Source organism: Vulpes lagopus, chromosome 6 (assembly GCF_018345385.1).
Source record: "Vulpes lagopus strain Blue_001 chromosome 6, ASM1834538v1, whole genome shotgun sequence".
NCBI classification, from domain to species: domain Eukaryota; kingdom Metazoa; phylum Chordata; class Mammalia; order Carnivora; family Canidae; genus Vulpes; species Vulpes lagopus.
Window position 1 is genome coordinate 130,910,377 of NC_054829.1, and position 15,432 is coordinate 130,925,808.

Sequence of the window (15,432 nt, forward strand, 5' to 3'; positions counted from 1 at the left end):
CGGGCCTGGGAGCCGGAGCGGGGAGCCCCGCCCCGGGGAGGAGCTCCCGCCGCGGCCCAGCCCCGCGCGGCCCGGGGTGGGGTGGGGGTGGGGGTGGGGTGGGGGCGGGGCGGGGATGGGGGCGGGGGCGCCCGCTGCAAGCGCTCCGCGATTCGGGTGACAAACACGCGGTTTACCAGCCGGGTGAAATCCTGACCCCGTTTTTTGTTTGTTTGGGGTTTTTAAATTATCTTTTTAAAATATTTATTTATTTACTTATGATAGACATAGAGAGAGTGTGTTGTTGTTGTTGTTGTTTTTTAAGATTTTATTTATTTATGCCTGAGACACAGAGAGAGGCAGAGGCCCAGGCAGAGGGAGACGCAGGCTCCCCGCGGGGACTCGATCCCGGGACCCCGGGGTCACGACCTGAGCCGGAGGCAGACGCTCAACCACTGAGCCACCTCCTGAACCCATTAAGTCACCCAGCCCTTAGCCTTCCTAGAGGTGGAAAGGGTAGCGGGAAGTTTCGGAGTATTCAAAGCCCCAGGAATACTTGGATCTCTAGGCAATTCACCGTTACGAAGAATTTTAACTATAAACTTCTAAAATGCTGTAGATACCTCCACTGGTTGTGAAATTTAGGATCTCCACACGGACTAAAAACGCTGAATTATTAGTTTGTAACCTCAGATTTTAATTTATAGCTTCGTTGTGGCTACAAGAATTTGTCATGATTCAAAATGGAAACCAATAATTGATGCTTATGATATTTCTTTTTTTTTTTTAAAGACTTTATTTAATCATGAGAGACATAGAGAGAGAGAGGCAGAGACTCTCTTTCAGGCAGAGGGAGAAGCAGGCCCCATGCAGGGAGCCCCAGGTAGGACTCAATCCCGGGACCCCAGGATCACAACCTGGGCTGAAGGCCGCACTAAACCGCTGAAGCCACCACGGCTGCCCGCTTATAGTATTTCTAAATGATTCATTTTTGGAAGGCACGTTTCCTCCTATAATAATCCCTCCTGTGTGTTTGCAACTTGATAGTTTATAAAGCACTTGCACCTTTATTATCTCTTTTAATTCTCATTTCAACATTCTCGCCTTTAGCAAATGGCTTGGTGGTAGGAAGGAATGTCCAGGGGCTGATGACCATGAATTAAAAAATAAAGGACGTGATCATAGTTCTTCTAGTGTCAAGTTCTCTTGGCATGTTACAGGCACATTTGCACATTTTGCTGTGCGAATAAACACTCCTTAGAGGTTCTACTTCTGCACCCAACTCTAGTAATATTTGACATACTCTCACTGGAAGAATACAAAGTCAATGATCAGAACTGATTTTTTGATACTCAGAGTAGCTAGCTATCCCTAGTGATGAAACTTTTGAATAAGAGTAATTAGGTGGGCAGCCGGGTGGTTCAGCGGTTTAGCCCCACCTTCAGTCCAGGGCCTGATCCTAGAGACTCAGGATCGAGTCCCACGTCAGGCTCCCTGCATGGAGCCTGCTTCTCCCTCTGCCTGTGTCTCTGCCTCTCTCTGTGTGTCTCCCATGAATAAATAATAAATAAATAAAATCTTAAAAAAAAAAAAAAGAGCAATTAGGTGATCTGTACGTAACGAGAGATCAAATTTTGGTTTCCAGACAGTGTGAGAAGGGGCTAGGCCTCCACCAAGGAGATAGTCCTGATAGTAGCAGAAGGCAGGTTAGTGCATTTACTACGTTGAGCAGCATCAGGCACACATCCGTTGGCAACTAGAGATTAGCTATCTCCGTGGGGTGTGGGATGTTTAGTGCACTGCTAGCTGGTAGGACCAACGGACGAATCAAATCAAATCTGCCTTCCACTATGGCTCATTCATTCCCTGGTATACTTGGCGATGAATTTTTACTTGGTTGCCAGGGAGAAGTAGTCAAAGGCAATAAATGCATTAAATGAATTAATGCGTGCGTTATATTATTATTTAGTGTGTCAGAAGCTCCCCTAAAATGTTTCTTTTTTTCTGCCTTTCCTTGCTACCCAGGGAAGGGTCCATATGGCGTTGTTTTGCCATATATGTTTTGCAATATGACAGGGGAAACTTTCACAATGTCTGGGGCCCTTGATGTTCTGCAAATGACGGAGTTGGAGGCCCTCAACTTCCTTGCAGCAGGAACCCACTTCGGTGGTACTGACCTTGACTTCCAAATGGAACAGTCACAGGGAAAAGTGATGGTATCTACCTCCTAAATCTGAAGAGAACCCGGGAGAAGCTTCTGCTGGCAGCTGGTGCCCTTGTTGGCATTGAAATCCCAGCTGTTGTGTCACATCATCCAGGAATCCGGAATTTGCTGCTGCCGCGGGAGCCACTCCGATTGCTGGCCTCTCTGCTCCTGGAACTTTCGCTAAGCTGATCCAGGCAGCCTTCTGAGAGCCAAGGCTTCTGGCGGTGACCAATCCCAGGGCTGATCCCCAGGCCTCACCTTAGCCTGCCTCCCGTGGCTCTAACACAGACCCTCCGCTGCGTGGGCATTGCCATCCCTGCAACCAAGGGAGCTCACGCAGTGGGGTGCTGGCCCGGGAGATCCTGAGTGTGTGTGGCACCGTGTCCCCTGAGCACCCATGGGAAGTCATGCCTGATGTCTGCTTCTGCGGAGATCCTGGGGAGATGGAAAAGGAAGAGCTGCTGACCAGGCTGTGACCAAGGAGGAAGTTCAGGGTGAGTGGACGGCTCCAGCCCCTGAGTCACTGCAACCCAGCCTGAAGTCGCAGATGGTCTGCAGGCGGCCTGGGGCCCTGTGCACCTATTCAGCCCCCCTCCCCCAAGGACTGGTCTGCAGCTCCTGCTGCTCAGGCCACTGAGTGCATAGGAACAACTGCGGAGGGGTCTTAAGCTGCTCTTCTACAGAGGCAAACAAAATGGAAATAAGGTTGATGGAAAATAAACAGTTTCTAAAAAGCAAAAAAAAAAAAAAAAGGATTTTTTTTTTTCTGAGTAAATATTTGTAAATGATGGTGGCTCTGGGGACACTGTTCTAGGCTCCTCTTCAGAGTGCAGTTGTATTCTCTTTCTGGGATAGTCTGAGGTCTTCTGGATCACCTCCAGGTTGCATAGTAGTCACCCCATCTGTCAGACTCTAAGTGGGTGTCAAAATGCTCACAAGATGCTACAGACCGTGCTAGACGCTGGAGATTGGTCGTAATTTATCTCACAAATCCTTACCGAGTATTATTACGGTAGGCACCGTTCCAAGGCACTCTCCAAGGAACAAGACAAGATTTCTGCTATCACAGAGATGTTACAGTCGCAGGTATATGAGGCGGAGAACCACCTTTTCTCAGAGGTAGCTACCAAGCCCACTGTCAGTGGGGCCAATGATCACAAAGAAATCTCCGATCGGATATTAATAATAAATGTAATCTAAGGCCTTTGGTTAAAACCAAACTAGGTTTTTTAAAAAAATATTTTATTTATTTATTTGAGGTGAGTGAGAGTGAGAAAGATCACAGAGGCAGAGGATGGGGGAATAGCAGAATTGCCACTGCCACTGAGCAGAGAGCCCAATGAGGGCCTGGATCCCAGGCCCCTGAGATCATGACCTGAGCTGAAGGCACATGCTTAACCAACTGAGCTCCCCAGGGACCCCTAAAACCAAACTAGTTTTAACAACGCAAACCGATTGGTTTAAATGATGCAAGAATAACACACATGTATAGGACTTTAAAAGCTTTTCCTAAAGTATTGCCTCATTTATTTCTGTACTCCATCCTCTTGACAATCCCAAGGGATATTGGGTAATGTTGCTTATTCCTTTATTATCACTCATGAGAAACACTGAGGTAGTATAGTAGTGTGGTTGGAAGTGTGAGTTTTGGAGCCAGATACCCAGTCTGTTTTACTGGTCTGAGTAAAATGTGGATAATTCCTTTATTCATAGGGTTCATGTGAGCCCTAAGGCACATTAAGTAGGAAACGAGCTCACCTAGTTGGAGGAGGCGTTGCTAGATTCCGGCTACCAGCCCAAGCTGGAGCCCAAAGCTCCTTTTACCATATTCTGCTTTTCTTTCCTTCCTTCCTTCCTTCCTTCCTTCCTTCCTTCCTTCCTTCTTCTCTTTCTTCCTTCCTTTTTTTTTTTTTTTTAAGATTTTATTTATTCATGAGAGACAGAGAGAGAGAGAGAGAGAGAGGCAGAGACACAGGCAGAGGGAGAAGCAGGCCCCATGCAGGGAGCCCAACGTGGGACTCAATCCCGGGTCTCCAGGATCACGCCCTGGGCTGAAGGCAGACATTCAACCTCTGAGCCACCCAGGCGTCCCTCTGCTGCTTTTCAATGCACACACGACAGGACCCATTGTATTCCACTCTCTTATCATATGGTAAGATCTAGTGGGGTGTCTATCACGTCCTCTATGCTGGGTGAGGCCTTGCCAGCTGAGAGAGGCCAGAATTGTGAGATAAATAGTGCCACTCTCCAGGTCCTATCCATCTTAGTTAAAAGCTTAATGCCTCTTGTTTGTTTGTTTTGTTTTGTTTTTGTTTTTCAAGTAAGCTCTGTGCCCAACGTGGGGTTCGACCTCACAACCCTGAAATCAAGAGCCTTGTGCTCCAGTGACTGAGCCAGCCAAGCACCCCAACCTCAGTGCCTCCTGGATTGAAGGGGACTTTTCTACCTACTTTACTGCTCCTGCAGAATATGTGGCTTTCCATTTTGATGGCAAAATCTTCATATCTTGATGAAATATTTCCTAAGAGAGGACATGCCCATGGGTTGTCAAATTCACTCTGTGGTAAGCTGTTTCTCCCAAACACAAGAGAATTTTAACATGGGTCTTTGGATAGAGGACTGAGAAACTCAGGCAATAGTGTCCCAGCTGTTGGCCACGTTGTTGATAATACTGCCCTTGAGCACATCCTTGACATTTTTCGTGGTCTGGTTGGGAAAACAAGAATCAAGGGTCAGAAATAATTCGGCTTACCTAAAATGGACTCTACCTAATTGTGATTGTTGACAAAGAAGATATTAGCCTTGAATACCTATTGTAAGGGGCCTGTATTGGCAATATTAATCATACTTACTCAAGGCTTAAATACTATAAACTAAAAGGAATTTTCAAAGACGGAGTGATTTCCAGGACTCCATCAAAAGTTAGAAAAAGCTTTGTTTTTCTTCCTTTTTTAAAAGAATCTATTGATTTACTTATTTGAGAGAGAGAGAACACAAGTGTGGGAGTGGGGGCCAGGGAGCAGAGGGAGAGGGAGAAGCAGATGAGGGGCTCAATCCCAGGACTTGAGATCATGACCTGAGCTGAAATCAAGAGTTGGTCGTTTAACTGGCTGAGCCACCCAGGCCCCCCACAGCTTTGTTTTTCTTAACATTAAATTCTTAGGCTATCACCTGTACTTTCAACAGATCAATATAAAGTGTGCTTTATATAGATCAACATAGATACACCTACAGGAGTACCTAGGAAGACAAATTGGCAATGAAGAAAGCCCTGATAAATGCCCTTTTGATGGGCCAAAATATTTAGATAAAATGACGGAGAAAGGTCATCAAAGGTGGTAAATGCTTAAATTATTCTTGGAGGTGACTCAGTACACTCTCCACCTACTCTTCTTTGGCAAAATAAACATGAGATGCCCTAGTACTTCTGTATAATTTTCCCAAGGTTATCATAGCACGTTACTACAAATTTGGATGGCTCAGGACAGCAGGAAGAGATTCTCACAGTTTGGGGCCCTCAAAGCTCGAAATCAAGATGTCAGCAGGGCCACGCCTGCTCTGAAAGCTGTAGCGGAGAATCCTTCTTTGCTTTTTCCAGCTTCAGAGTTTGTAATAATCCTTGGCTTGTAGCTGCATCACTCCAATCTCTGTCTCTATCATTACACGGCCGTCTTCTCGGTGTGTCCGTGTGTCTGTCTCTTCTCCTAAATATGCCAGTCGTACCGGATTAAGGATCCACTCCATGCCTGTATGAGCCCATCCTAACTAATTACATCTGTGGTTACCCTATTACCAAGTAAGGTCACATTCTGAGATACTGAGGGTTAGGACTATGATGTTATCTTTTTTGGGGGGGGGCAGTTCAACCTATTACTTCTTATCTTTTGGGGGGGGACACAATTCAACCTATTACTTCTTATACTTGCAACTGAGTTTATATAGCTTATTTTTTCCATGGCAACTTAAGAAAATAATTTAGGGACACCTGGCTGGCTCCGTCAGAAAAGCATGCAACTCTTGATCTCAGAGGTGTGAGTTCAAGCCCCATATTGGGTGCAGAGCTTACTTAAAAATGAATGAATGACTAAATAAATGACCACCTCACAACTACTAAATATGAAAAAAGCTCTACCTGATTGTCTAAAAAAGACTTTATTTGGGAGAAAGAGGGATCCCTGGGTGGCGCAGCGGTTTGGCGCCTGCCTTTGGCCCAGGGCGCGATCCTGGAGACCCGGGATCGAATCCCACGTCGGGCTCCCGGTGCATGGAGCCTGCTTCTCCCTCTGCCTGTGTCTCTGCCTCTCCCTCTCTCTCTGACTATCATAAATAAATAAAGATTAAAAAAAATGTTTATTTGGGAGAAAGAGGATAAGGGGGTGGGAAGGAGAGGTAGGGAGAGGAGGGAGGGAGGGAGGCAGGGGCACAGGGAAAGGGAGAAGCCAACTCCTGGCTGAGCAGGGAGCCCAACCTGGGGTTCCATCACAGGATACTAGGACCCCAGGATCCTGACCTGAGCTGAAGGCAGCTGCTTGACCAACTGAGCCACCCAGGTGCCCGATTTTGATCTGATAAAAAAACAAACAAAAAAACTTGACTGTCATTAAAGGATTTTGTCTGCATCTTCTCTTTAATGGAAACTCTCTTATATTATCACTGAAGAAACCATCATGTGACCACAGTTCCTCTTGGGAATTCAGAATCAGAATGATTCTTGTTCCGTCCAGCTACGTTCTTCAACTAAGATGTAAAGCTAGGACCTATGGACTGTGGCCTCTTACAATGTGGACCAGGTTAGAAAATTGTGTAAAGAAAACAGACAGCAGGACCAAGAGCAAGTCTTGATAACATTGGAGTTCCAGACCCATTATGACTGGGCCCAGGTGCATTCCTGTTCTTGGGGTCTGTATCCTCGGAACTCTTTTTTGGCTTAACCCAGTCGGAGTGAGGTTTCAGTATTTAACTTAGGAGGCATTTCTCCCAGTGCCGCTGTGTACAGGGCTCTAGGTTAGTGATCTACATCCGTGCTATCCAGGAAAGCGGCCGCCAGCCTCATGTGGCCATTTAAGTTAATGAAAATGAAATATTCAAAATTCAGTCCCATTAATCATATTCCAAATGCTCAACAGCCACACGGGACTAGTGGCTACTATACTGGAGAGCAGACAGGACGCGTCCGTCAGTAACAGGAAAGTTCCTTTGGACACCCTGGTCACGAGGAATGGCTCCCCCTGGAGTCACACAGGCAGTCAAGATCGAGGTCCACACCGGGGAGGCAGCTAGGTTTGCAAAGCCTGACATAGAGTGGATATTGTTTATATTTTATTTCCAACTAAGGGTATCAGTTTCTGGAATTTCAAGTGTCTTGGAGTTTTCAATTCCCTTTTGGGAGATGAATTTCTCAGGGTTTCCTTTAGTGGAACACGGTTTGATTTGGAGTTGATACCTGGACTGCTTGTTTTCGATTACCATGTGGTGCTGCTAGTCCCCTACTGCTACCACAACAGTGTTTTAAAACAACACAAATTTATTATCTTACAGGTTTTTTTTGTTTGCTTGTTTTAGGTGAGAAAGCCAACACAGTTCTTACTGGACTAAAATCAAGGTGTCAGTAGGGCCGTGTTCCTTTCTAGAGGCTCCAGGGGAGAATTTGACTTTGCCATTCCTCGGCTCTTGGCCCCCTTCCACCTTCAAAGCTAGAAACGGCCAGCTGTGTCTTTTTCACAGCACATCACTGACACCCTCTTGTGTCTCCCCTTCCACTTACAAGGACCCTTGTAATTTCATTGGGTCCAAATGAATAATCCAGGATAATCTCCCCCTTCAAGTGTCAAATTTAGTGATTAGCAAACTTAATTCCATCTGTAATCTTAATTCATTTTTTCCACTTAATCTAACATATACAGATTCCAAAGAGTAGGCAATGGGCATCTTCGGAATCTATCACATGTACCATAGTGCTGTTCAAATCACTCTTCGTCTCTGGTTTTTGCATTTGTATAAATATGACATTGGTCTATATAACCCCCAAGGTCCTGTCTAGGTCTATCAGCTAGGGCTCCAAGTCAACAAAAGTTTATAGTAACTATTATATCTGGTCTTTCACTGAACTTGCATCATATAATTAATCTAAAAATAATATTAAACAAGGAATCCCTGAGTGGCGCAGCGGTTTGGCGCCTGCCTTTGGCCTAGGGCGCGATCCTGGAGACCTGGGATCGAATCCCACGTCGGGCTCCCGGTGCATGGAGCCTGCTTCTCCCTCTGCCTGTGTCTCTGCCTCTCTCTCTCTCGCTGTCTCTCTCTGTGTGACTATAATAAATAAATAAATAAATAAATAAATAAATAAATAACCTATACTGAGCAATTAAGATTAAAAAAAAATAAAAATAAAAATAATATTAAACTCAATTTATGTTCAGAAGTGACTTCCAAGGATATTAGGCCATGAATCTCCCAGAGTAAGTGTTGGCCACAGCCCAAAACACATACAAAACCAATTATAATACAGTAAGTCTTTCCACTTAACATCAGAATGGAGACCTTAATAATGAACTTTCAAATGTATGGTACCCTAAGCATTTAAGTCACAAATGAATGAAGCAGCATATAAATAAATCTTAACTGACACACAAGAAAGGTTCCCTTCCTCCCGCCAAGAAAGGAAGATTTTTTTTTTAAGATTATATTTATGTATTTATGAGAGACCGAGAGAGAAGCAGAGACACAGGCAGAGGGAGAAGCAGGCTCCATGTAGGGAGCCCGATGCGGCACTCGATCCCGGGACCCCAGGATCATGCCCTGAGCTGAAGGCAGACGCTCAACCGCTGAGCCACCCAGGCGTCCCCACAAGAAAGGATTTTGATGAGGGATAAATGAAGTGTATTTTATTTTGTACCTATTAACCCTCTTTCCTCTCCCCCCCCTTTCACAGACATTTGCTAAATCATATTACAAAAAGAAAAAACAAATCGGTGCCATAAGTGGTGAGTACAAAAGCCATCCAAATGACAATCATTGAAATTCAAGGAAGTAAGAACACTCTAGTAATAAGAGTAAGCGATTCACCTTTCTGACTTAACGGAATGGCTTCTCTCAAAGAAAACAGTATTTGGGTTCTTAAGTATTTTGAAAAATAATGTAGTTTTATCACCTTAACACACTCAACAATATTTGGATTAGAAATGAAAAGTTGGTATACGGAGTAAATCCTTCAGCAGCGATTTTTTTTTTAACAGCGATTTTTAATTTATCTCCTTAACAAGTTTTCTTACCAACGTACCCTTATTACCACCGACCCCATTATCAGATGGTACTTTCTCCATCAGAATACTTCAAGTTATGTACTTTAGAACTGACATTTTCTACATAGTTAAAATATGCATAATCTGAATACATCAGTATTTTTATTTTTTCATTTAAAGATGCAAAACACAAATGCTGAGTTGGCATACATTCACATATTCACATATAACTTTTTCTCTCATGTTTACAACTTAACAGGTTGCTGAATCCAAAGGAACTAGTATAATCACAACGTGGAGCATACCTATAACGAAGAGAAAAAAATTAAAACTGTATCATTAACCAGCAGAAATAATATTAAACTGAAACCATTCTGAATAATTTACCTTAGAGTATCTGGTAAAGTCTAGAAAGTAAAATCCACAAAAAGTATCAATCCTTAATTGTGTTGTTTTAGCAAAAAAAATTTTTTTTAAATTTTTATTTATTTATGATAGTCACAGAGAGAGAGAGAGAGAGGCAGACACACAGGCAGAGGGAGAAGCAGGCTCCATGCACCAGGAGCCCGACGTGGGATTCGATCCCGGGTCTCCAGGATTGCGCCCTGGGCCAAAGGCAGGCGCCAAACCGCTGCGCCACCCAGGGATCCCCTAGCAAAAAATTTTTATGTGACCTATAAGAGTAGCAAAATCATCCTGATTTAAATATGTACTTCATTTTTATCAATTGATTGGCTGACTGTAGTAGGGATAGCAAGGTGATATTAATAGGAAAAGAGAAGTGAAAAAATTTGGATAATCAAACCCTAGAGAGCCGAGCTTGAGAGTTGTTACGTATTAAAAAAAAAAAAAAAGTGTATGCTAGTGATTACTATTATCAAGCAGATTATAACTTACCTACTTTATTTTTTAAAAAGATTTTTATTTATTTATTTGACAGAGAGAGAGAAAGAGCACAAGCAGGGGGAGCAGCAGGCAGAGGGAGAAGGAGAAGCAGATTCCTTGCTGAACACAGAGCGCGATGCTGGCACGATCCGATCCTAGAACCTGGGATCATGACCTGAGCCAAAGGCAGATGCTTAACTGACTGAGCAACCCAGGTGCCCCAAGTTACCTACTGAAATCAATCTAATCCTTATTAAAGCTGAGATGTATGTGATTTTTCATTTTGCAAAAAGATTAATGTAAAATTTCTTTAAAAGGATTTTCAGAAATAAACTATGCATTTACATATATGTAGACATATAAAGTAAACTCATTCCTTCTTTTTTCTTTTTTCTTTTTTTTTAAGGTTTTATTTATTTATCCATGAGGGACACAGAGAGAGGGGCAGAGGGAGAAGCAGGCTCCATGCAGGGAGCCTGAAGAGGGACTGGATCCCAGGACTCCAGGATGATGCCCTGAGCTAAAGGCAGACGCTCAACCGCTGAGCCATCCAGGTGTCCCTCATTCCTTCTTTTAAATCACAGAGCATGCAGAGAAGAGTACCTTGTTCACAGCTAGATTTTACTAGGAACTGTCCAATTGGGTGTTAGTTGTAACAATCATAAAGAAATGGTCATATGGTAAACGATTTCCCAATCTATTGCCCTCATACATTCACCTGTTCTAAAAATACTAAATTACCAGCAGGCCCAAGCACTGGGCAATTTGCTGAGTACATTATGATTAATAAAATAGGGTTTCTAGTCTCATGAAATTTACTCAGGTGTCACATATAACAAAGAGATATTAAGAAATACATGAATAATGGTAACTTGTCTTCAATGTTATGAAGTCATTGTATACATTAGGTTCACAAAATGATACGATTTTGATTTCATTCTTAAGCACAACTTTCTTTGAACATAGACAAAGCATGATTGAAAATGATGCTAAAAATATTTATGCTGAGAGATGCTTCAGCTAAGGTATTAAAATTCATAAATTTGTCACAGACAGGAATATCAGTGCTAAAAGTATAAACTCAGTAGGGGCACCTGGCTGGCTCAGTTGGAGTTGCATGCAACTCTTGATGTCAGGGTTGTGAGTTCAAGTCTCACATAGAGTTTAGAAATTACTTAAAAGAAGTAACAATAAAAAAAAATAAAAATAAAAAAAAATATATAAAAAATAATAAAAAATTTAAAAATAATAAAAAATAAATAAATAATAAAATAAAAAAGAAGTAACAAAAATATATATAAACCCAATAAAAAAAATCAACCAAAATACATTATTTAAAAAGAGGTCAAATTAACTTGCATAATTTATTAATCCTATAAAATTGCATACTTACTATATTAGTATTTCAATGGTTTATTCCAACCCATTTCTTCTTTTATACTCTAAAACATCTTCATTATGTTTTTTGATTAGCTAGAAGTAGATAACAATTAGAATTAGAAATATATATATAAATTATTCTAGTTAAAAATAAAAGGCTAAGAGATGCAAGTCCAAAAACTATGAATGGTATATACTAGTTCATTTTAATCTAACATACTAAATTTGAGGAGAAGATAGCCTTTAGGAGTTTATTTTTATTTATTTATTATTTTTAAAAGATTTTATTTATTTATTCATGAGAGACACACAGAGAGACAGAGACACAGGCAGAGGGAGAAGCAGGCTCCATGCAGGAAGCCCGATGTGGGACTCGGTCCCAGGACCCCGGGATCATGCCCTGAGTCCCCCCAGGCGTCCCCTTTATGAGTTTAAATTCAACTTCTGTCAAATAAATTATTTCATTCAGCAGGTAATTAACGTAACAGAGTAAGTTACTACAGAGGAGTTAAACCAACACAACCGACCAGAACGGAGTCATTAAATGAGGCCCATCCTGGTTGCTGTGTTACACCTCTAACCTTAGATGCCGGACACTGTGAGTCACCATCCCCATCCCCAATTGTCTGTGTGTTAATTCAATGTCGCGGGACATAGAAACTTTCTTAGAACCACCGTCTGACAGAATCTGCAACCAAAACAATGGTCGATACACAAGGGTGACATTTGCTGCAAAGATCCAATTACACTCAGAGTTCTCGGCAGCAATCAAGCTTTTTGGGGAAAGCTTTAAATTAAAATTCATTATAACACGGGGATCCCTGGGTGGCGCAGCGGTTTGGCGCCTGCCTTTGGCCCAGGGCGTGATCCTGGAGACCCGGGATCGAATCCCACGTCAGGCTCCCGGTGCATGGAGCCTGCTTCTCCCTCTGCCTGTGTCTCTGCCTCTCTCTCTCTCTCTGTGACTATCATAAATAAAAAAAAAATAATAATAAAAGAAAAAAAAATAAAATTAATTATAACAAATATTTTTTTAAGACTAAAAATTTTTTTTAGGGATCCCTGGGTGGCGCAGCGGTTTGGCGCCTGCCTTTGGCCCAGGGCGCGATCCTGGAGACCCGGGATTGAATCCCACATCAGGCTCCCGGTGCATGGAGCCTGCTTCTCCCTCTGCCTGTGTCTCTGCCTCTCTCTCTCTGTGTGTGTGTGTGTGTTACTATCATAAATAAATAAAAATTAAAAAAAAAAATTTTTTTAAAGATTTTATTATTTACTCATGAAAGACAGAGGCAGAGACACAGGCAGAGGGAGAAGCAGGCTCCCCACAGTGTCCCATGCAGACCTTGATCCCAAGACCCTGGGGTCACGCCCTGAACCCACGGCAGACACTCAACCACTGAGCCACCTGGGCATCCCACAAATATTATTTTTGAAAGGATTAGTTACTATTGTTATGTTGTAAACCATGTCCACCATCTCTTACTCCTTCCCATTATCAACAAGCCATTTTAATGAGAAAATTCAAAACGAGAGATCTAAGCATTGGAGATGGGAGGCAGTGGAGAAAGCCCCAAACCCATGAGATAAAAACAAACAAATCTTAAATACTAACATAGCACACAGCCTTTGAGTCAACTTCAAAAAAAGGTGTCTACAGAGAGGCAGTATTTCACGGTGGTCTACAGTGTAATTCTGAAGTCAGGGAGAATCGGGTTTAGCCAACTGATTTCTCCAAGTGTTTTCTTTTTTTGTTTTTTAAATAAAATATTTATTTATTCGTGAGAGACACAGGCAGAGGGAGAAGCAGGCTCCGTGTAGGGAGCCCGATGCGGGACTTGATCCCGGAACCCCGGGGTCACGCACTGGGTCAAAGGCAGGCGGTAACCGCTGAGTCACCCAGGGATTCCCCTCCAAGTGTTTTCTTTACCTATAAAAAGTCAGTGATAACAGTACCTATTACACAGTGTTGTTGAAAAAGATTAAGTGAATTTTTATATGTAAAGCACTTGGAGGGCGGCCCAGGCGGCTCAGCGGTTTAGCGCCGCCCTCGGCCCAGGGCTGACCCCGGGGTCCCGGGTTGAGTCCCACTTCAGGCTCCCTGCATGGGGCCTGCTTCTCCCTCTGCCTGTGTGCGTGTCTCTCTCTCTCTCTCTGTGTCTCTCATGAATAAATAAATAAAATCTTAAAAAAAAAAAAAGCATTTGTAATACTGTAAAGAGAAAATAAAAAGCTGCTACACACAGAGTACGATTTCCAACAGTGCATTTACCCAAACGTTGATTAAAAGCTTGTGTTTTGGGAGTCTAGTGGGGCTTAATTTGTATTGCTTGTCCATTGATGATGTGTCCGTATAGCATCTGGAAAAAAAACGTCTTCGTAAAACCCAACGGCAGGGAGGCCCGGGTGGCTCAGCGGTTGGGCGTCTGCCTTCGGCCCAGGGCGTGACCCCGGGGTCCCGGGTTAGAGTCCCACGTCGGGCTCCCTGCAGGGAGCCTGCTTCTGCCTCTGCCTGTGTCCCTGCCTGCCTGTCTGTGTCTCTCGGGATGAATGAATGAATGAATGAATGAATGAACCCAAGGGCAGCCTCCATCCTCATTCGCCGGTACAGGACAAGCCCTCCTCAAACTGCCAGCTAACGACCGGCCTAACTCCGAGGCTGCTGCAATCTTCCTTCCCTCTGCTGGTCCCCGGGTTCCGCTGTGAGGTCGCACGCGCTGAGCCCTTCCGCGAATCCGCGGCTGGGTGGGCCCGGCCCCGCGCCCCGCCCCCCCACCGAGCGGGGCCCGCGCACCACGGAGGCGCCAACTCACGTGGATCCACAGGGCGGCGGCGGTGCCCAAGGTCAGCCCGACCTTCAGCCAGTCGGGGCGGTCCCGCGGCGGCTCCCGAACGTAGAACTTCCACCGCGCGCGAGCTGCAGGCGGACAGCGGACGCGCAGGTGCCTCAGCGTCTCTAACCCTCCCGCCCCGCCCCCCCCCGGCGGAAGTGGGCCTCGCCTGCCGCCCCGCCCCCACCCCGGGCGGAAGCGGGGCTCGCAGCTGCGGGCCCGCCGCCCCCGTCCTCCGCGCCGCCCTCCACGCCCGGGCACTGGCCTCCGCCGGCTCTCGGGGGCCCCGAAGGCCGTTCGCAGGGACCGAGAGAGGGCGGCGGCGGGCGACGCCGAGCCTAGAGTCGGCGCTGCGATCCGCGGCCCCGACCCCGCGTCCCCGCCGGCTGGGCCCGCCCCGGGGGCGGCAGACGGGCAGGCCGGGGCAGCCTGCGCCGCCAGGAGCACTCACAGGCGCTCGGGAGCCGGGCCGGAGCCAGGAGCCGGGCCGGAGCCAGGAGCCGGGAGGCCGAGCGGGACAGCACGGGCGGCGCCATCTTGCCGGGCGAGGCTCCGCCTCCTTCGGGGGCGGGGCCGCGGGGCGGGGCGGCCGGGCGCCCCCTGGCGGAGCGCGGCGGGAGCTCGCGGGCGGGGCGGCCTCGCCTGGTGGGTGGAATGGGCCTCGGGAGGCGGTGGTGGAACGTGGAGGGGGGGGGGGGCCATTTATCCACTTGGCTGCCCCGTTTCAGGCTCCTGCCCCAGGGATACTCAGCAGATCTACTAAAAATCTTTTTTTTCTTTTTTAAAGATACTTATTTCTTTATTTCTTTATTTATTTATGAGAGACACAGAGAGAGGGAGAGGCAGGCTCCCTGCAGGGAGCCCGATGTGGGACTCGATCCCGGGTCTCCAGGGTCACGCCCTGGGCTGAAGG

General features: G+C 45.4%; 1 protein-coding gene and 1 pseudogene across 1 annotated transcript; one reads left to right on the plus strand and one right to left on the minus strand.

The window, feature by feature from the left end:
* The first annotated feature begins 2,069 nt into the window (after positions 1–2,069).
* LOC121493856 lies at positions 2,070–2,853 on the plus strand (annotated as a pseudogene).
* A 6,564-nt stretch (positions 2,854–9,417) lies between these two features.
* On the minus strand, positions 9,418–15,130 carry NDUFC1 (NADH:ubiquinone oxidoreductase subunit C1). Its single transcript, XM_041760274.1, has 4 exons — positions 14,971–15,130; positions 14,502–14,605; positions 11,705–11,784; positions 9,418–9,731 (listed from the first exon to the last, which is right to left on the minus strand). Exons 1-3 carry the CDS (start codon positions 15,053–15,055, stop codon positions 11,725–11,727), a joined length of 249 nt encoding a protein of 82 aa, XP_041616208.1. The 5' UTR covers positions 15,056–15,130; the 3' UTR covers positions 9,418–9,731; positions 11,705–11,724.
* Between the last annotated feature and the right edge of the window lie 302 nt (positions 15,131–15,432).